The sequence below is a fragment of the Calliphora vicina genome, chromosome 3 (genome assembly GCF_958450345.1).
Source record: "Calliphora vicina chromosome 3, idCalVici1.1, whole genome shotgun sequence".
In the NCBI taxonomy this organism is placed as follows: domain Eukaryota; kingdom Metazoa; phylum Arthropoda; class Insecta; order Diptera; family Calliphoridae; genus Calliphora; species Calliphora vicina.
Window position 1 is genome coordinate 59100240 of NC_088782.1, and position 22725 is coordinate 59122964.

The window sequence follows — 22725 nt, forward strand, 5'->3', positions numbered from 1 at the left end:
GTTTTTGTCTGTGCTAGTTAAATACGAATTTATCTTCACACACATGTTTTTTTTTAAGTATTAGTATTTAGTAATTTTTTATACGTCTGTCATTTTTAACACGCGATAAATGGTTCGTCATAACAATTTTGTTATTGTTTCTTATTTGAAATAAATGCATATTACTGCCATATTACTGCATTCAGAATATCCAAATATATCTTACGTCCTGCGTATGATTTCTGTCAGAACTGTTCTTGGTTGTGTCTTTCTACTTTTAGATCAAATCAAATATTTTCCTTATGTTTATCAACATGTATCATTGTGATCATCCAGTAGTTTGCAAAATAATTTACTTTAATGTGTCCCTGATTCTTAATGAATGCTATTAATATTTTCCTTAAACACTCTTCCCGCTATCTTGTAATTGTGACATTATTGATAAAAGTATAACCAGTTTTCAGCATTTTCAAAAAGTATTTTGTTTAAATTGTTTGGAAGCTGGTAGTTCTTCTTCCCTAAATGTGGAATATAAATGAGTATATGGAAGAGTGATTCTATGTTTTCACATATTTAATACATCTTTTCCTAAAATTTACATCGTGGATTGGTTTCACCTCCTAAAGCTTTCATTCTTAGGATTGAGATCACTTTAAAATTCGAATTTTAAACCAGCAATGAAGCTGGCGATACCGTAAAATGTAAGTCATGTGGGGAATGCCCGATGTTCCTATTCAAGACTGTTTTCACAGTGTTATGTGAATTGTGGGCGGGTTTCTAGGCACGAATTGGTATCGGTGAGCTAGATAACCCGAAGATCTAGATCATTGTTAAACAAACATGTTGCCCTTATTACGAAGATGTTCGGATTTTGACATATATGAAACACGGAAGTGAACGATACTATTACATCTGCGATTTTCTTTCTTACCGCCGACCAATGATTTAGATATAAAGCCAAAATACGGCTGGAACATTTAGCACCGAAGAGATATTGTTGATGCTTCACTTCTTTCAACATATAACTGGAATATTGTGAATATTACGGCCGCTGAAGAATCTTCAAGGAAATAGTCCTAAATATGTACTCTTTGGAGCCATCAGAAGGTATACTATAGATTTGGTACGATCGTCGTTCGTGATCGTTTCACGAAAAAAAAATACAATGCCGAACACCGGTAGTCTGAACATGACATGGAGTACAACGATTTCGCTGATCCAAAAATACTAATTTCTTCACAGAGATGGTGGTTGCCTTATTTGAACTTTTGGAAATACTTTTGTCGGTTGACGAGGAAATCCTTCTTAACTCTGATCTCGGGGATTCCAACCACTCTAAAACTGCAGCAGTAACTGCTCGTAATCCATGGATCTACCAGGATTGGGTCTCCTTACAATCGTTGATGTACTTTAAGCTCTTATCTCTAAAGATGCAATCAAAATTAGATCCCATATTTTGAATTATAGTGATAAAGCGAGCTCCTGGGAAATTGGTGTAGGAAATTAGTTGGGGCACTCGATTGAGGTGGTAGCTATAAACGTACTATGGTTTTGTTAATGAATGCTGGTGCATTTGATGGCGATTCAATTTTCTCTCAACTCTAGCAAATCTAACAATTGGAGGCTTGTGATCAGGTAAAGACTCTGAGCACTTCAGGATTTTGTGATGAGGCCCCATTTCCTGGCATTCCTATTGCAAAATGAAAATCGTTAGTCTGGGAAACTGTCGGGGTTTGGGCTTAGATTAGGTGGTTCAACGAAACCGTATATGAAGTGGGCACAACAAAGCTACTTATTCGATTTCGTTGCGATCACATAAAGTTTGGAAGCTGGGTGTTCTTCTCCTTACTAAAGCTTGGAATCTCATTCGTAGATAATGTGGTTACTTGGGAGACCTGCTTGAAGAGTGGCTGCCTCGGACAACAGTTCGTAGAATTTGTGGGTCTTTCGCATTGAAATGTATTAGCCGTTAGATATTTTCCTTCCATTTGTCGATTAGACGGTTGTATCACTTTTCTTGATACATTATTTTACACTCTTTTGACCAGAAGTAGACGGCCTTTGACTTCCCTTAAAAAACGACTTATTTATAGACGCCCATTAGCCGGTCACAGGGATTTTAAACTCTTGTGTATTTCGAACACCGTAGTAAAAGATTCCTCGGTGAATATCCTTAAAGGCGGAGTTAATGATCATGTCTGCACCATCTTGAGCTAATTCACCCGCTGATGATTATAGTATTCATATGATCAAGATATCAGCTTTTAACATGGATTATGGACTAGTCAATATCTGTCATACATATTCGAATTTATACCGATTGCCAATTTGTTAATTAATTTATTTGACTACTTATTATTCTGCTGGAAAAGTTATTTATTTATGTTCGTGATGACCTAAAAGTAAGCTGTTTTAATGTGTCCTACAATAAAGCGATTCATGTACGTAAAACAAAATTTCTTTGTCTGGGACATGACTCCAACCCATGTACTTCAACTATTTTCATTTGTTAATTTACCGTCTTAATCACTACACCACGATCTACCTATTTTGTTAAGCATTAGCAACTATTTTCACGCACAAAGAAAAATCTACATAATTTTTTAAATTATATTCCAATTTAATTAAAAATAATTCATTAAATATAATTGCAATTACAAAATAAAACCGGGGGTTGAACTCGCTACCTCACGGTTACATTCATATTTGACTTGACTAAAAATAATGCATTCAGGAAGTAGTTAAATTGTAGTTACATTTCAAATTGTAAGTGAAGTTTTTGCTGGGTCTTAATTGGTGTGTAAACCAACAGGAATACATGAAATTTCCAAATGAGATGGCAGGGCAATCGATACAACTGGCAATAAAATATTCCCATAGGCTTAGTTTATGATCATGTGTGGGGCTTTGAATAGTATTATGGTCTAGTACCTAGGTGTTCTTCCAAGAAAGCCTGTAACTTTCGGCTATCTAACATTTCTTTTACAAAATAAGTTTATTGTGGTAGGCATCTTCCAAGCTAACATATTTGAAATGTCTGGATAACTGTTCAATGCAAATGGTGTTATAGCTGGAAATAGAACCTGAGTCTACCTCTAACTGTAAATCTATATTTTGATTAAAAAAATTGGATAAAGCATTGCCATACTCGAGGTGGTATCTAACAGACAATTTCTTTTTATAACCTTCACCTTCGTGAGAAGGGTATATATAAGTTTGTCATTCCGTTTGTAATAATAAAATCTGTATCTCTGTCCGTCTGTTGAAATCAACTTTCCGAAGCCCCAAATAACTTACATACACGATTCATACATCAATATCTCCGGAATTTTTCCGGCCCTGTTGCTATTTAAAATCGGTCCACAAATGGCTGAGATATAAGGAAAAAACCAGGACAACCGCGATTTTTGACCTATATCTGGATTACTAAGTCATTAATATAGACAATATGGATATCTAATGATAGATATTTCAAAGACCTTTGCAACGACGTATATAAACCATAGTAAGTTGGACCTTCAATGGGTCAAACTCTCCAAAAAAAAATTGAAAAATTTTAAATAAATTTTTAAAATAACAATTCGAAAATTTTTTTTTACAAAAAATGAAAAACCAACTTTGGAAAAAAAAATAAATTTTGTTTAAAAAAAATTTTAAAATTTAAAAAAAACATTTCGAAATTTTTTTTTCCAAAAAATTAAAAACCAACTTGAAAAAAAAAATAAATTTTGTTTAACTAAAAATATTTAAAATTTTTATTTTGAAGTATAATTTGGTGAAGGGTATATAAGATTCTGCACAGCCGAATATAGCTCTCTTACTTGCTAAAAAATGAGACATGAACTAATCAATGATTTTATGTATAGACGAATAGACAAGCTGGTGGGCGATTATCATTATGTCTCATGCAACTAATTCCAAAATGAAATTACTCATCAAAAACAAATTGCAGTAATTTTAAATTGAAATTGTGATTTAATATATTTATTAATAGCTGTGTGTATACTGTAAATCAGGTTCCTTATTGTACGATGAATTAACAGTTTTACTGTAAACAAAGTACAAAGATTTAAGTGCCAATAAAGACAAGTTTATATTGTTTTTACAAGTATTTTTTTTTTTTGTTTTAAAAGCAGGGTTATAGAAACAAGTTCTACTTGAAAATATTTCTACTGTATGTTTGGTTGTAAAACATTTATTTAGTTTTAAAAAAGGGCTTTTGTCAAGGTCAGTTATTTTAACATTTGTTTAAGCTACATATTGTTGTTGAAGATGCTTTCAAAAGAGAGAGGGTCTTTTAATAATAAAAAATTTAAAAAGATTTTTCTTTCTTTCAATTTTGTAAAACACAAACATTTTTATTTAAAATTCCCACACTTACTGGCAGATGTCAACGAGCTACATAAGTGGTTGGCTTGTTTTTTATATTTAAAGCAGAACGGAAACAAATTTTAAAAAAAAACTTGTTGTTCTCTTAAAATTTTAATTGTTTATAAAAATTAGAGCGCAAAAACAAACAATTAAGGGCATTTTACGAAATTAAAGCAAAACAATATAAACAATTGTACGAATTTATATTTATTTAAGCATGAAAAATATTCACAAAAACCAAAATGCAACTAAAATTTTAAATTAAAAACTAAATTGAAACGGCTTCAAATAAATCATTGACATAATTGTTGCTATTGTTTATTTTTGTTTTTTTTTCTGTTATTTACTCTTTTGTCTTGATGAAGATACAAATAAATTTAAAAAAAAAAACAAAACCAAATTCAAATTCAAACACATAACTTAATATTAAACTCAATGCAAATGAATGAATATTCACCAAATACATTTTAATATGATACAATTGCTTTTGTACACAGTACATTTGGTGATTAATATTAGACAGTGATGAGCAAAAATGAGGAGACAGTGAATTGGATTTAAAAGTGGTTTGAGTAAGGTACTAAGGACTGAGATCATAAAATTCTTAACACACATTTTTCATTAAAACTTTTAGCCCATGTATTATTTGATTTTTGTTTTGATCAAGTTACCTTTGTAAAGCATGTCAGTTATTTTATTTAACGTCAATTATGTTCATTTGTTGTTAATCTGATTAAAATGAGTGACCAGAAACAAGTGCGTACTAAATTTTTTTTAAATATTTTCAATAAAACCCAACTTGGTCCTACAAAAAGTTGGCCAAACAATCAAAGGTCTGCTATCAAACTGTTTCCAATGTTATTAAACAGTACCGGAAGAACTTGTCCGTTGATATAAAACCTGGCTCAGGTAGAAGGAATGGTCCACATGATGTTTCTAAAGAAAAAAAAAATGGAAAGTATTTTCAAAAATTCTCAACACCTCCGGTAGGAAAGCAGTCCGTCCGGTTAGGTCAGTACTCGAACTATTTGGAACGAAAAGTTAAAGGCAATGCAGGTTTAAAAGCATACAAGCCTCAAAAAGTTCCTAACAGGAACTCTGCTAACAATTTAGAGGCCAAAGACAGAGCACGGAAATTTAAGTCAAATTTTATACAAAAAATATATACACACAGAGAAAACAGATTCGTGATAGCAACCGAATTTGTTGCCAATCGAATGATTCTGTCTTAATGACCGAATTTTACAGTTGTGACTGCAATATTTTGGAAGGGCCAACTAAAGTTTGGTTGCTCAACTGAAATTCTTCTTTATCAACTGACTTTCTGTTGTTAGTGTGCAACCGAATCATTCGATTGGCAACAAATTCGGTTGCTTTCACGAATCTGTTTTCTCTGTGTACCTGCTGCATAATGGATGACGAAATGTACGTATGGAAAATTTTTCGCAGCTTCTGGGTAAATTTTTATACCCTACACCACCTCTATGGTATAATGCGTTTGTACAGATGTTTGTAACGCCCAAAAATATTAGTCTAATACCCACCTTAAAGTATACCGATCGACTTAGAATCACTTTCTGAGTCGATTAAACGATGTCCGTCCGTCCGTCTGGTCGGCTGGCTGTCCATGTAAAGCTTGTGCGCAGAGTACAGGTCGCAATTTTGAAGATATTTCGATGAAATTTGGTACATATTATTTTTTCGGCTCAAGGACCAAGCCTATTGAAACTGGCTGAAATCGGTCCATTATTTCACCTAGCCCCCATATAAATGTCCCCCCGAAATTGGACTTTATCGGTCACAAATGTTTAATTTATATATGTATCTCCACAAATTCCACTCCAAATAAGTTTTATATACACAAAATTCATGTCACCAAATTATGTTACGATCGGTCCATAATTAGTCATAGCTCCCATATAGACCCGCTTCCGAAAATCACTTTAACGTGCTTAAATCACTTAAAAATTTTGGTATATACACAAAATTCAACATAAATAACTTTCATATAGATATAAATCACACGACCTAATTTCATGGTGATCGGTCCATAATTGGTCATAGTCCCCATATAAGACCCACTTCCGAAAATCACTCAAAAATATAAATTATTGAAATTTTAAAAGAAAAATGTTTTTGCTCTTTTACTTAGTGTAGGGTATTATATGGTCGGGCTTGACCGACCATACTTCCTTACTTGTTTTATGTTGCAGATGCTCGAGGGAATGTTGCAGAAAAGTTTAGAACCCAAAAGCAGACAAAATTTCCCAAAAAGTTCTTGGTATGGCAAGCATTATGCAGTTGCGGCAAAAAAAAACCCAAACATTTGTTACAAAGGGCTCTATAAATACCGAAATTTACATCAGGGAATGTTTACAAAAGAGGATGCTTCCATTCATAAGACTTCTTAATGTGTCCACTTATTTTTGGCCTGATTTGGCATCCTGTCACTATGGTAAGCAAGGTCTTGAGTGGTACAAGAACAATAATGTGGTATTTGTACCAAGAGAAGCAAATCCTCCAAACTGCCTGGAGCTGAGGCCAGTGGAGAGATATTGGGCTCTTGTTAAAAGAGAATTGAAGAGCACAAAAAAGGTGTCCAAAAGTGTGGTAGATTATAAACGGAGATGGACAACCTGTTCGAACAAAGTCACATAAAGCACTATAAAAACCATAATGGAAGGGTTTTCGAAAAAGGTTAAAAATTTCGTTTCTATAGTTTTGCCAGGCTATTGGGTTTATTTAGTTGGAGCCAGTGTGTCAATCCTTATTCTTGACAATAGCTTCGTACCATAATTCGAACTACATCTGGTTTTTCTGCCACTATTATTTGCTTTTGGCTTTCCTGAAGAAGGTACACATCTGGCAAGTTATTTGCAGTTCATATCCAATAAGTTATCGCCAATAATATTGCAATTTGTATGTTTAATTTGCGAGCATAACCGCTCTTCAGCTTACTTGTGAGCATCTGTTTCTGATTCTCTTTTTTTATATGCACGAGCAAAACAGCAGGTCTCTCAATCGACATGCATTATTTCCACATCAAAGATTCTTTGATGAATAAGTTGATGGATCTGCAATTCATCCTCAACTCTTTGGATGGCAAATTTTAGACAGGGCAAGAAATTGAAAGAATTTTCTCACCTTCTTTTCTTGTTCCTTATTGTGAAGACTTCTACAATTAACTATAACTGATAGCGTGTTCTTCAGTGTATTGTAATAGATAATACCAGTAATTTTTACTGCTAGCGACGGAATCCAAGTTAAACTTGCAATTGTACTAATGATTTCATCATTTCATCGCAGATTATGTAGCCAAATTGTCAGCTATATAATTTTCCTGGCTAATATCTTGGCCACAGACTCATAACAGCGTTATCCTGCAATGTTTTTCTATCACTTACATAGATACTTGAAATTTTTCTGTTGACTTAGATGACGAGAAAGCGGCCTTGTTATCGGTAACTAGAAATTTCAGCATGCATAGTATTACATGTTATGTAGCCTAGTCTCTCTTTTAGACTCATCAGTATTCTCTCTCGAGGCACCTTAGGGTCATCATTTTACTCTTTAAGGCCACATTCAGGAAAGTAGGGTCCACTAAATCAATAGTTTTTAGTAATTTAAGATCCTGGCATGTTAAGAGTGCTTGATATGATATGAATCATACTCCATTAAATAAGGTGGATCCTCTACATATATTGGTAATGGAGGATGACTATAGGAGTACATGCAGACTACCGGGGTTATCATGGGTAATGCCAGGAGGTCTGGTTGGGCACATGCGCATTCTAGGCATCTTTGATAATGATCCTAGTATTGAAATATCGGACTATAAGTCACCAATTCTGGTGTTACATTGGAAGTTTAAGGTCCTTATACCTGGAAGTGACGAGTGGTCAAATCAGAAATGGTGGCAGAAGTATGGTTTACTGATGGTTCCAAACAGGCTAATGGTGACACTGGGGCTGGTATTTATGGGCCCAATTTTCAAAGGGTACATTCCCATCAATATTCCAGGCGGAGATTTAGCTCATCCTTATATTCTCCAACGAATGTTTAAGAAGGAGATTAAGGAATACTAGGATATTTGTGATATTTGGCTATCAGACATAACAAACAGACCTCACCTCATATTAGGTGAGGTCTGGTGTTGTTATGGACTGCTGGACATCCTTGAATCAATTTGGTGCACAAAATGAACTCCCATTGTGCTGAAATAGAATCAGTAACCTCCTTCACATATCTCGGGAGTATTATTTCCAGTTCTGGCGGTTCCAGTGAGGACATAAAGTCACGTTTATGTAAGGCTAAGGCTGCCTTCGGCGTGCTATCTTATGTTTGGCAATCCACAACCATATCTAGAGACACAAAAATAAAGATCTTTAATGCCAATGTAAAGCCTGTCCTACTCTACGCATGTGAAACGTGAAACGCATCCAATCGCGAACTGCAAACAATGCAAGCTTTTGTGAATCGTTGTCTGCGTAGAATTCTGCGAACAATGAGTTGTGCTAACGGACGCGGCAGTCGTCGATTCGTTGAGAAATGGTGCTGGCTTGGACATTCACTACGCAAACCACAAGCTGATGTAACGAGACAAGGTACCGAATGGACACCTCAAGGAAGCCGAAGAAGGGGTCGTCCATCCAAAACCTGGCGCAGACTAGTGGAAATGGAAGCAGCAGAGGCTGGTGTATCCTGGAGCGAAATAAAACACATTGCTAACGACAAACCCAGATGGAAAACTTTTGTTGAGGCCCTATGCTCCTAAAAGGAACTACGGGAAAAAATATATATATAATGTGAGTGAACAGTGCAGTTTTATGTGACTGATCAATGCTGGCAACTTGCAGAACTAAATGGCTCGGAAGGGCTCTTATAGCCCCGGGGGAAGTAATTGATCTTTAGTACCTAGTTATTATTGAAAATATGAAGATAGCCAATTTGGCGGGTTAACTATGTTAACTGAACGTTACAAGTCCATCATTTGGGTATATAGATCTATCTGCATCCGGAGACAAATCTGTTGAGTGATCAGTGTATTCTATTATCGTTGATCCGGACGGATCATATAAGCATCAAAAGCACTTCCAAGGAAGGCTGCATTTATTTTAAGTTTTTTATTTTAATGTTTCATCATTCAATTGCTTTCTTTAAATGAGAAATTATAATCAACAATTGCTCTTCACAGTTTATTTATTACGATACGAGCGTACAATAACTTTTATTTTTTGCCAAGTGTTAAATGTGAGTGAACTTTATAAGTACCTACGAGTAAAATATAATGAAGACAACATTATCATATCAACATGACATCGATAATTCCATTGTGTATTTGTAACATGAAAACGTCAGAATACTCTATTAAATGAACAAAGCAAAATGACAAGACACAAAATAATAATAATAAATAAAAAAAAACACAATCAAGAGCAAGTAGGTGTTTAGTTAAGTGTAAACGAATGAAATTTACCCTAATGTTAAAGTATTAATTTTAAATAATCAGGACTATTCCAGTCTGTTGGCTCTCTCGGCAATAATAATGAAATAATGGAAATCTATTTCTTATTATTTTGTCAACAATTTCACTAAGTTTTACTTGAAGAAACTACGATTGTATGACGAAGCATAATTGCCACCTGTTTCTTTTTGCTATTGTGATGACAAAAATATGACAGTTATTAGAAATAAAGCATCACAACTATTTCAGAATGCTTAGTTTTTAGAACCTCGAAAGTGAATCTCTGTTTTCGAAATTTGTTTTCTTGAATAGAGCAGAATATTATTATGGCATTACGATTTTGACGTTTCTAATTATTGACATCCGGAGGAGATTTAATAACATAAAATTAAAATTTCGTTACATTTCATTAAAACTATTCATGTTATAAGTTCAATAAAAATATAATTAGTATCAAAGTATCAATTTTACAAGACCTTGTTCCATATAATATTAAACATGCGAATTAAAAATAATTGCATATACAAAAAATATTAAAATTAAGTTTTAAATTTGTTTTAAATTTTAAGATAATAGCATGTTATTAGTTGCCTTTATAAATCCTAAAATATGTTTGCTAAATATACATTGAGTGCATAAAATTTAAAATGTATAAACACCATACCCAACTCTATTATTAAATTAGTAGCTTTTATCATTTCCTTTAAACACATTTGATGGATTCAAACGGCCTGCTATTGTCATAATGTCCTAATATATTATGATCTAAAATTAATTCTAAATTAATAACACTTTTTGATGTTTTTTGTTTTCTCATAAAATAACACTTTTTTTGTTTAAACTATCATAATATATTACAACATTATGACAATATGATCTAATAGCAGACCGTTTGAAAACCCCAAATTGTGTGTAGCGTAAACAAAAAAATACGAATTGAAAATAAAAGTACTCTTGAACTACTAAAAACGTTATCGTTGTATACAAACGCACACAGCAAATAAACGCAAATTGTATAAATACGAGAAAAAAAATGCACAACATCAATTTAAAACAAAAAAAAAAAAACCAAATGCAAACATCGAAAAAATACTCATTTGTAAGTACTTTTTTTGTTTGTTTTTTATTTATTTTAGAAAAGTGCAGTAGTAATTGAAAACAACATGCATTCACATTCATCCCATTGTGTATTCACACAAAATATTTAAATACTTATTTTGTTTTGTGTGCATTTTTGTTTAGTTTTAAATGACATATGGGCAATTCCATAACATCGTACGTGACATTTGTACGCCTATAGAGTGGAATAGATTTAGCAAACATAAGAGTATCTGAAAAATAATTTGGTTTTTATGTTCCATTAAGAGGTTATTATATTTTAAAATAATAAAAAGTTCTTTCGAAACATTGTTGTCCAAAATATCGAGCGAAATAAGGGTATATCGTACGTGACATAAAACGGAACTCATTTTGAGGTACATGTAGAAATATGCGAAAATTTTCGAATCGTGAGAGGCGTTATGTTTTCTTTTAATTTCTTACACTAAACGAAATACCTTATCCGTCATATTTAAATTATTATGCCAATAAAATGTTGTTATAATCTCTAAATACTTACACATACAGCCCAATTATGAATAAAAAAATTCCGCGGGAGTTTTTTCCCATTGAATTTGAATAAGAAAAATGAGAAAAGGAGAAAAACTCCCGGGGAATTTTTATTCATAATTGGGCTGATAGTAATATTTTAGTGTTTCCACCTATTCAAATCATCTTGAAAAAAAGTTTCAAGGGTTTTTGGGTTTTCGGTCATGGTAGTCATTCTCGTGGAATTGCCCATATGTATGTATGATGGTGGGTATTATAGATTTGAGTAGACATATGTTACACATGTAGTTAAGAAACAATTCTAGTTCTACATACATATAAAGACAGATAAACTCCAATGTGTATTAAACCATTGCACATGCAGAGGAAATAAATAGTTGACAAATTCTCGCTCGATATCCACAAAGCGGAAAAGCATATTTGTTTCATATATTCTAGTTAATCTCACGATATTCTTAAAGTGGTTTTAAAATTATTAAAAGCAATGCTATATTCACATTACGAGAAATGTACAACATAGCATTAGTACGAAATCAAATTATCTTCATAATGACTTGCAATTACTGAATAACATACTTTCACCGTTTGCATATAAGTACTTAGGTAACACATAATTGGCGTTCGCGCGAAGCATAGCTCACTTGGGTCCATCGTAAGTCCCGTTGTCGTACCTCTTTTGTACTCCATCCATTCTGTTGTTTTAAACTGTCTATTTTCTTATCGAAATAGACAGTTTTTGCCTATAAGTATTTGATGACCAAAATTCTACGTATAAAGACCCGAATGCTGAGACGATGTTCAGTTGTCCCCTCATTTGCCAATATCCAGTAAGTACTGCTATAAGGTTTCGTAAATGGTTTTGGGTGTATGACTTAAAAATGCATATTTTTTTTAAATTTTTAGCTTTTATTTTGAAACATTTGTACAATGTAAAATTATTCAAGGTATTGACCTTGACCTATGACCTTTTCCCATCTTTCTGGCAATATTGGATTCCGAGCCAAAAGAATTGCTCAAGCCAATATTGGATCCTGTGTTCCAAAGTGAATCGTATCTCCGAGAGAGCGTTCTGCTTCGATCGAAACAAATTGTAGTAGGACGGTGCACGGTTTGGACTATACAGTGGGTGCGGCAAAACTTCCTAACCACTTCATTCTAAATACTTTTAAACAGGTATTGCAACATGTGGACGAGCGTTGTCATGATCTGGGCATTTGCCGGACAATGCTCGTTTAAAACGAATCAGTTACGTTCGGTACAGATTCCCTGTGATGGTCGGGTCAGATTTCAGCAGCTCATAATATGTAGGAGCCTTTTGCTCCCAACAAATACAAAGAGTTACCTAAGCACCATGAATATTTGGCTTTGGTGTCGATTCGTCTGGTTGGCCGGGCTTTACAAATGATCTCTTACGCTTCGGGTTATCTTAATTTTTCATCGCAAGTAATGATTCGGTGCAAAAATTATTGAAAAATGGACATGCAAAATCGTCTTTCACGGTCTCCCGGCTTCAACTCGTATGGTAGCCAATTTACCTGCTTTTGGATAAATCCTTCTCCTTGCAAACGTTTTGAAATACCTGCTTGAGAAGCTCCCAATGATTTTGCAAGCTCTTGTTGAGTTTTACAACAATCTTCATAGATTAGTGCCACCAATTATTGATCTTCAAACTTATTTGGTTGGCATGGGTGCTCTTTTGTTTCCTTATATGTTCCCGTGCCCAGGAACCCATGCATGTCTCGCTATCTCCTCTAGAAACACGCGGCATGTGATGACTAGTCCACCATCACCTGGTAGCCTAAGGTACAGTCTCAGGTTCAGATTCAACAACCGGACTTTAAGTACTTTTTTTAATAGACATTTACATAAGCACTTAAATGCACACACGAATAAGGATGGTAGATGGAGTTGTATTTGTGGACATTTTAATGTTCCTAAATTGTAAGAGACTGGGATAACCTCTGCATAAAATATATTCCATCGGAGGAACAAATATTCCCAGATGCACAAATGAATGAGCTCTTCTGCAATATCGCGAATTACGTAAAAATTTGCCAGTATGAGAAACAACTCTAAATTAAAGCCCATTACACTCTTATATCTATAGAACTGTGAAAAAACGGAAACATTGAGAATCAAAAAGTCCATGACTTTTGTGGCTCTATGCACTTTGTCCATCGTTTCTCAAATTTCTGTATCCCTTCCAAAAAATAAGATTTGTCGAGATCATCAAAATAGCTATTTTTTGAGATGATTTCATCGTTGGAATCAAATCTCTTTCCGCCGAGACATTACTTCACGTTTGGAAACAAGAAATAGTCACTCGGAGCTAAATCCAGAGAATAGGGCGGAAGAAAGAGCATTTCGTAGCCCAAATCATGGATTTTTGCCATGAAAACTGCACATGTGTGTACCCTTTTGTGCACACGATTGTCAGCAAACGCGGCAGCTTTCTCATACCCAAGTGATCATTCAAAATTTAAACCACTGAGCCATGTGAAATGCCTATGGATTCTACAATCTTTCGCACTTTCAATCTCCGATCGGCCAATATCATATCTTGATATTCTATATTGCTTCGAATGTAGAGACCTCAACTGGGCGTCCAGAACATTCGGCATCTTACGTGCTTGTACGGCTGCAACGAAATTCAGTAAACCACTTTTTTACCATTGAAATTGATGGTGCAGAGCTCCCATAGTATTTATCAAGCTTAGACTTTATATGAGTGATTGGTTTTTTTCCGCAAAAAATAATGCTGAATGAGCAGATGAAATTAACTTTTTTCCCATTCCTCCTCAAGTCACAAGATATTCTGCTATCAATGGCTGCCAAACAAACGCTTTTTCAAATTTTGACAGGAGTCAACTGACAGATGCCTGTTGACAGGAGCAGTATTGTCTTTTCAGTTAAGAGTCGGTAAATCCACCTCGAACTACAATGGATCAATAAATTTGGCTACTCTGTCACTGTCACCAGAAATCATATTTGTTTTTGAAACATCGGTCAAACATATTCCATGTGAAGCGAGCTTACAATCAAACCTATAATCTGGTCCTATTATTGCATAAATACGAAATGTTGTTGCCATCTAAATGATATTAGATTTTATTGGTAATTTGACATATAAAATCTAGATCCTGAAAGCTACGCACTAATGTTCAGCGCTGTTAAGTGTCAGATAAGTCAGTGGTAGTCACAAACTGTCTCTGTCTCACTGAGTGCCTACGAATCAATTTCGTTCAATATTCAATTTCTACTTATAAAAACTAAACAACATACAAACTGAGAGTCCTCAGAAATATCGTTGGTCCTCCACATATTTTCGCCTTGTTGATACAAATATTCACCTGAAATGGATGTAGCGACCACTCAAATTAAAGCTATTCGCCCGACCTTCATGTTTTACATTACGGGAAAACATCGTCAATAGTCTGGGCTTATAATCACATTAAAACGAATGACAATTGTTGCTTTCATTTAAATCAGAATAGATTTGGACATAAAAAATCTTGATCCTTATTTCAATTCCGAAAATAGATCGGAATCTCCCCTTCCTCAAACGATTTATTGCCACGAACTACAAATTCGCAATAAACTGAGAGTCTCATCAATTATGCAAATATTCCCTTGGAATGCGGTAAAGATGTTGGGTAGCAGACTTGACTAATTAATATTTTGATATGCTATACTCTAATCAAAATATTATTTTTTTATGACTGAAAGTACTTAATTATTTTTAGGAATTGTGCGAGATATTGTAATGAATAAAGAATATATTTATAGAATAGACTCCTAATAAATAAAGGGACCAGGAATAACTGTTAAGCTGTGGTTTAAAATGTCTATTAGTCTTCGACTTTTTAACTTCTCTATTCATTTTTCTCAACTGAGAAGGTTTTTTTTGGGTTGACTTATATAAATAGTTCATGAATAAAATCATTCATTTAATAAATCAGAGACCAATATAAGGAAAATATGTTGAATTAAAGAGTTTATTTCAAAAACCAGTCAAGTAACAAAAAATCCAAAATTTTGTTATTGGGCGATTACTGTTTTGTAATGGTAAATTCATCGTTTAATGCAAAACAAATCAAATACTTCCACCCTATTATGAGGAAGCAAAGCCGATAGATCCGTTTTTAGTGCCTACTATGTAATACTAGGGCCTAATCTATTTTTTTTAAATAAATGTGAAAAGTACTTGGTTTGATATGAAGAGTTTTATGGGAATATTTTTCAATGTCCTAGAACGGAAGCAAAATGCACTGTAGAACGAGTGTCGGATGACGAATAGTTATTTCAAAACAAATATGTTGCTTGACTGGTTTTTGAAATAAACGATTCAATTATAATGCGAAGAAATAATATAATACTATGATAGTTTCCTGATGTAGGGTATTTTCAATTTAATTTCTAACAATTATCTATATATCTACCTTCTATTATGTGCTTTTAATTATAACCACAACTTAATGGTTAAACTGAAAAAATAGACTTCAAAAAAAAAAAAAAAAAAAAAACAAATATAAAAACAACCAATTGTTAAGTAACTAATTTTTGTAAAACATCGAGTCATTTTTTGTTGTTGCTGCAATTGTTTATAAATATTGTTATAAAAATAAAACAAAAACAAAGAAAAACAAGAAAACTAAACAAAACTAATAAAAAGAGTAAAATATCTTTGAAATGTGTTATAAATAACAGGCAACAACAATCACATAAACCTAGTAGATACGAGCGAATACAAACATAAATATGTATATGAAATGTTTTACTAATGAATGACATACATATATTGTATATTTTTTAGTATTTATTTTTGTTTTTTATTATTGTTGTTACACTTTTTGTTTATATTTTTTTTTTTGTTTTGTTTAAATATTAAACGACCGGCAGTTGATAAGTTTTCATTACAATTGTATCTAAAACTACTTATGTATCGCACATTCAGACAAATATACCCAGAGTATTTAGTTACATTCCTACATATTTCAAGCACATATTTACTATTTATTTATACGTAGAAATATAAATATTTTATAGTTGTTTTTACAAGTTACAAGTATTTAAATACTACTTCATCTATATAAATGTTCATAGATATGTGTGTACTAAGTGTGGCAATACTTATTGTGAGTAGTGGAAAAAAATGAATGAAAACTTGATAAAAAAACCAAATGTAATAAACGGCAGCTATACAAATAAACAATTGACAAAGATATTAAATCAAATATAAATGTAGACACGTTCTATTGGTTTATACATGTTTGTTTGTAGGGTAATATTGTAAGGGAGGACTGATATTTATAATGGTCTGCTTGAGAATTCATTCACAAAATGCATTTATTTTTATGTAATATATGTGAGATTTCATGTCAAGTGAACCAACTTTTGAAACGATGTCTTTCAACAAGATCAGTCGAGATCTCTCTAAGTTTGAGGGGGTCAAAATTTGACATTTTTGCTAAACAGTTGTTTTATCTCATCCATGTAACTTATTACCTATAGTTCTTAGCAAAATGTATCCCAAATAGTTTAGATAGCTATTTCTTTAATCTTTCGAAATCTAACTCAGAGAGTTCTCGAACGATCTTGTTGAAATGTTGTGTCTGAATTACTATCCAATAGGACTAACCTTGGTGCAAATTTCATTCCGAATGGAAGACATCGATTTCAAAACTTGGTTCACTTGACACGAAATCCCCCATATAGATATTTTATTTTCGAAAAATATACAGGAAACAGATGGATAAATGATTTTTGAAGAACGTGAAGTATGTATAAATTGAGAACATGTTCTTCAGTTTCAGACTTACTCATAACGATAGAACATGGTGATCATGCGCTTTAGTGTATCATTAGAGTTGGTCCCATTGCCTTCACCTACAAGCGGTCGAGAAGCTCAAAAACAGACTTTCAAACGTGAAGGAGCAAGAACTGTGAATCTAAGTATCATAAAATCACATCTACCCCAACATTAATAGTGAGATCCCTTGGTTTTCTTGCTTACAAGATTCAATTCGTACATGAATTGAAGTCTCACGGGCATCGTTCGCGCCATTCATTCGTTGAAGGAAACAATGCTATTGATCCACAATTTCATTTGAAATTTTTTTTTCAGTAATGAAGCACACTTTTGTTAAATGATAATCCTCAAGCCATTGACGAAACACCATTACATTAAGAAAAACTCTCAGTTTGGTGCGTATTGTGGAATCATTTGTCCATATGTCTTTACAAATCACGGTGGTCAGAACGTTACAGTCAACGGTGCACAGAGAAAACAGATTCGTGATAGCAACCGAATTTGTTGCCAATCGAATGATTCAACCTTAGTGATCGAATTTTACAGTTGTGGCTACAGAGTTTAGGAAAGGGTAACAAAAGTTTGGTTGCTTCAACCGAAATTCTTCTTTATCAACTGACTTTCTGTTGATAGAACTGAAAAATTCGATGTGTGATTGGCAACAAATTCGGTTGCTATCACGAATCTGTTTTCTCTGTGTGAGCGTTATAGAGACATGCCTACAAATATTTTCGTACATCAATTGGGAGGCATTATTATTGCAGACATGTGATTTCAGCATGATGGTGCCACATGTCACACAGCCTGCGATACAATCAATTTACTGTGAGAAATGGACCTGTTAACTGGCCACCTAGTTCATGTATTTGGACCCCATTATATTATTTTCTGTGGGGCTTTATATATCCTAGGTCTATGCAGATAAGCTAGAAACGATCGAGCACTTGAAAGCGAATATTCGACGCGTTATTGCCAAAATGCAGCCTGATTTACTGCGAATGGTGAGTCAAAATAGGACCTCCATGTTACGCTAGTCGCGACGTAAAAATTATCTACGTGTTTTGAAGTGAAATTGTAGAAGTCTATGGAAAATTGTAGATTACAAAATACAGACTCAAAATTATAGCACGAAGGAAGCTTTATCAGATGAGTTTATTATGGACTGTCAAAATATTTAAAAATATATGATTGAATCGCTGTGAAGCATAAATAACCAAGTAAGAAAGTATAGACGGTCAAACCCGACCTTATAATACCCTACACTGAGTATATGTGCAAAAAATCATTATTTTATTCAAATTTTAATAATTTTTTCCTGATAGACTTTCGGAAGTGGACCTTATGAAGAAGCTATGGCCAATTATGGGCCGATCGTTCTAAAAATAGGATGTGTGATTTAGTATTTTTGTTAAATTTTATTTGAAATCCAAAATTTCTATGAGATTTAAGATCGTTAAAGTGAATTTCGGATTTCGAATTATATGGAAGCTATGTCCAATTATGAACAAATCGCCATAAAATTGGGTCATGCGATTTATGTTTATATGAAAATTATTTTTGTAAAATTGTATTTGGATTTCAAAATTTTTGATTTGCTTAAGTGGGAGCTATGACCAATCGTCATCAAATTAGGTTGTGTGCTTTATGTCTATATGAAACTTATTTCTTTTGAATTTAATGCAGATACCAAAAGTTTTAAGGGATTTATTCTTGTTAAAGGAATTTGCGGAAGTGGGAATTATATGGGAGCTATGATTAATTATGAACCAATCGCAATAAAATAAGTCCATTCGCTACATTTTCCATATGGTGTATATGAGTGACTAAGAAACATTTGTCAAAATATGTCCAAAATCCCTCATAGAACTTTAAATTTTCAAAAATACAATTCAGCATTCTCTCCTATATGTGGTGATAGCATTGTCCCTTGTCTCCATTTTCCATATAGTGGGATTCCATGCGATGGAATAATTTGGCCATATTTGACAAAATCCTTTATAGAACTCAAAAATATTCAAAGTGAAATTTCAAATTCTTTTTAAAATTTTTTCAAATATAATTCAGACAAATAGGTTATAGCGTCTGATAGTGTGATACATTGCCTTCATTTTCCATATGGTAGATATGATTGACAAAGAAGCATTAGCCCAAAAATGTATATACATATTTAAAATATAACAATTTCTTAAGATTTTTTTAGGTTTTTAACCTATAAATTAAACATTAGGAAAAGTTTCCCTTGTATTGTCAACCACTAAAATTCCAAAGTTATTAGCCGATTTCGCACAAAAAAAATATATTTTTTCTACGAGGCGTAGGGTACTTAAGATTCGGAATAGCGGAATATAGCAAGCACTCTCGCTTGTGTTATACAGTAATTACTGTAATTATTCCTAACTTGGCAGCTCTATTTTCACCTTTAGTCGGAAAAAAAACTAACGTTTTTTTTTAATCCACAAAACGCAAAAAAACAACAACTAACAGTAATTACTAGTCAATTATCATAATTGTAAATAAAATAAGTACAAAAACACACTTTAAACTAACAAAAAACTATAATTAAATTATGGCAACAATCAATCATGAATCATAGATGACTAAAGAGATTTATTTTTACCAGATGAAGCAATTTGACAAAGTGACAAAGTGCGAAAAATGAGGAGACACGAAATTGGTACAACAATAAGAACAACAACCAAATAACTGCAATAGAGTGAGATTAAAATTAAATACACACACTTGCACACACATACACACTTTCTCAATAAACCACCCTAAACTCCCTAACCTGAAGAAATGAACAATAACAAAAAGGAAGAAAGGAAATTTTGCAAAAGGAACAAAATGGAGAAGTAGAGTAGAAAAAGGGAAATAATAAAAAAAGAACAACTTACTTTGGATCTTGTATACGGATGGATACATCATCTGTGGAACGTTGTTTTGAACGCATCGGTGTTGATATCACTGTGGAGCCATAGACACGTATAGCTTCATCGGTCTCCTCTTCGAAAGCATCATGTATGGAAAAACGTTTCTCTTTGCCCTGGCGGCCCGAAGAGAAATTATTACTGCTATTGTTGTGCATGGTGTAGTAAATGTGTGTAGAGTTGTAGAATGGGTGAGTGAGTGAATTTATTAATATTGTTATTGTTTTAGTTGCTTTTTTATCCGCCTTGTCTGTCTATATGACTGACAGATTGACTACTTGTCTGTCTGTCTGTTGCTAGATTTATGTTTGGCTGCGTGCGTGTGTATATGTTGATGTTTTGTTTATTTTATGTTGGGCTGTTTGGTTGGTTGGATTGCTGGCTGGTTTATGTTATTGTTGTTTTTTTTTTGTTGCTGCTACTGCTGTTTCTTGTATTCTGTTTTATTTATTCACTTCTTTGTGTTTTCTTAGATATTTTTAGATTTATTCTTTATCAATTTACACTACACTTGCTCGTTTTAAAAACAATAAAACAATTTCATTTAGTATTCAACTTTTTCGTGTGTATTATTTATATGATTTTTTTTTCACTTTTATTAAAAAAATAATAAATAAATAAAATATTCCTTCTATTGCTCGCGTCCCACTAAATTTACAAAAGAGAATCGACAATTGCTGACTGACTGACAGCCCAATAAACTTGTGTATGGGGCTGTGTATATCATGCTACTAAAGTCTGCAATTAAATTAAAATTTGTGTAAATTGTATGTGGATGGTATTTACAACTGTGGGTACTAAAAATAACAAGGGCAACACTTGTCTCACTAATGTACAGAGTTGATAAAATAATATAATAAATAAATTACTTTAAACTAACATAATATTTATATTAAATAAATAATAAATTTAATAACCATATTTTTATTTAATTTATTGTTCATATTTAATTTATTTAAAAGAATTTATATATTTATTTAACTTGGTGTTCATTCACAATAACCTGTTGTTTAGTGTTGTATTTATTAGTATGTTTTGTTATAGCCAACCGAATAAATTTACTATTAGGCAGGACAATTTATTTTCTTATTAGAAGCAATAGCTAGCTGTTCTTTTTGATTTGAGTAGACTTATATATTTCCGTTAATTTTAAATTAATTTCTGTTTTATAAAATACAAATAACTTGTTATATTTCGTGATAAATAAATATTAGAATAAAAATAAGAGAACAAAAGGAAAGCTTTATCAATAAAATAATTATAATTCTAGTTTTGTGTAATAAAAATCAAAAGTACAATAATATAATTGTTTATTACGAAATAAAACTTTAAAAAATTTTCCAGAAAATTTTTGTGTTTTATTATTGGTTTCATATATGTACATTTTCTTATGAGAATTTTGAGTTACAGGTAGAGTATCAAAAATCTTTGTAAACTCCATCGGTTTCTGTTATTTTACTTTTCGGTTTTTTGACAAACCGGTTTTTGTAAGACGGTTAACCGGTTTTAATAAAATATATTTTCTTGATACCATTTTTAAAAATATTGATATATTTTATAGAAAATTATAGCATTTGACAATATTTCTTAAAAGATTTAAAATAATTGCATAAAGATAGAGCCTTAAGAATTCAAAAATGCCAAATTTCCGAAGATTTAGTAGTCAATTTTTAACACATTCCCTATTAGCGTTCACGACCTTCTTCATATTAAATAAAAATTTAATATAAACTGGTCAACCGGTTTTTTCGAAGACAAAAACCAAAGCCGTTTAACCGGTTTTTTTTTTAAAAAGACAATAATCAAAACCGGGTTTTTCATAAACACACTTTTTCGATTAAACCGGAAACAGGTTTTTTATATTTGCCGGTTTTTTGGACACTCTAGTTACAGGCAAATAAATAAATACAAACGTTAATAAATCTTTTATTAAATAAGAATACAGTTTCAGGTTTTATTTTTGTATTGTATGAATATTAGAGATTTTAATCTAAAACTTTTTTTTAATAAAACAAATTGAGACTTTTTGATTGGAACAGAACAGCGACCCTATAATTCTGAAAGGGCATGTTGAGTAGATCATATTTGTAGAATAAACTTATAGTCCAGGTGGTCTAAATTTTTTTTACAGTGGGTCAAAGTTTAAATTTTTTTCAATCGAAGGTAGCATTATACTTACTGAAAAAAATGTTGTAAGTTAATATCTGAGAGAATTCTTATTGTCAGAGTTATATTGTGGAATTTTATAGGGATCATTTTTGTGGAAAATCTTAACCCCCTATCTCCTATCTTTAGGGGTCAAATTGACCCCTTTTTCAAGAAAATCGAAAAAAGTCCTTTCAAAAAGGACATTTAAGGATTAAAATATTCTGCGAAACTTTTTGCCGTAAAATGTCATTGGGGGTCACCAAAGACACACAAGTTGTAAATAGAGCCCTTTACGCTTAATTAGCAAAATTACACGCCATATAGGGTCTCACATTTTTTAAAAATATTTCCAAAAATCCAAGTAAGATCCGAATGAGCTGAAATTTAAAATGTAAATAGTCCATAAGGAGATCTACAAA

The 22725-nt window shown here is 32.6% G+C and overlaps 1 protein-coding gene across 1 annotated transcript in view; it reads right to left on the minus strand.

Annotated features, from left to right (window-relative positions):
• LOC135954371 (transmembrane protein 134) overlaps nt 1-20564 on the minus strand; it is an 84018-nt gene extending 63454 nt beyond the window's left edge. The window contains exon 1 of the mRNA XM_065504519.1: nt 20126-20564. Within this exon, the coding sequence (XP_065360591.1) occupies nt 20126-20316 (191 nt within the window). The 5' untranslated portion in view covers nt 20317-20564. The remainder of the gene's footprint in view (nt 1-20125) is intronic.
• Between the last annotated feature and the right edge of the window lie 2161 nt (nt 20565-22725).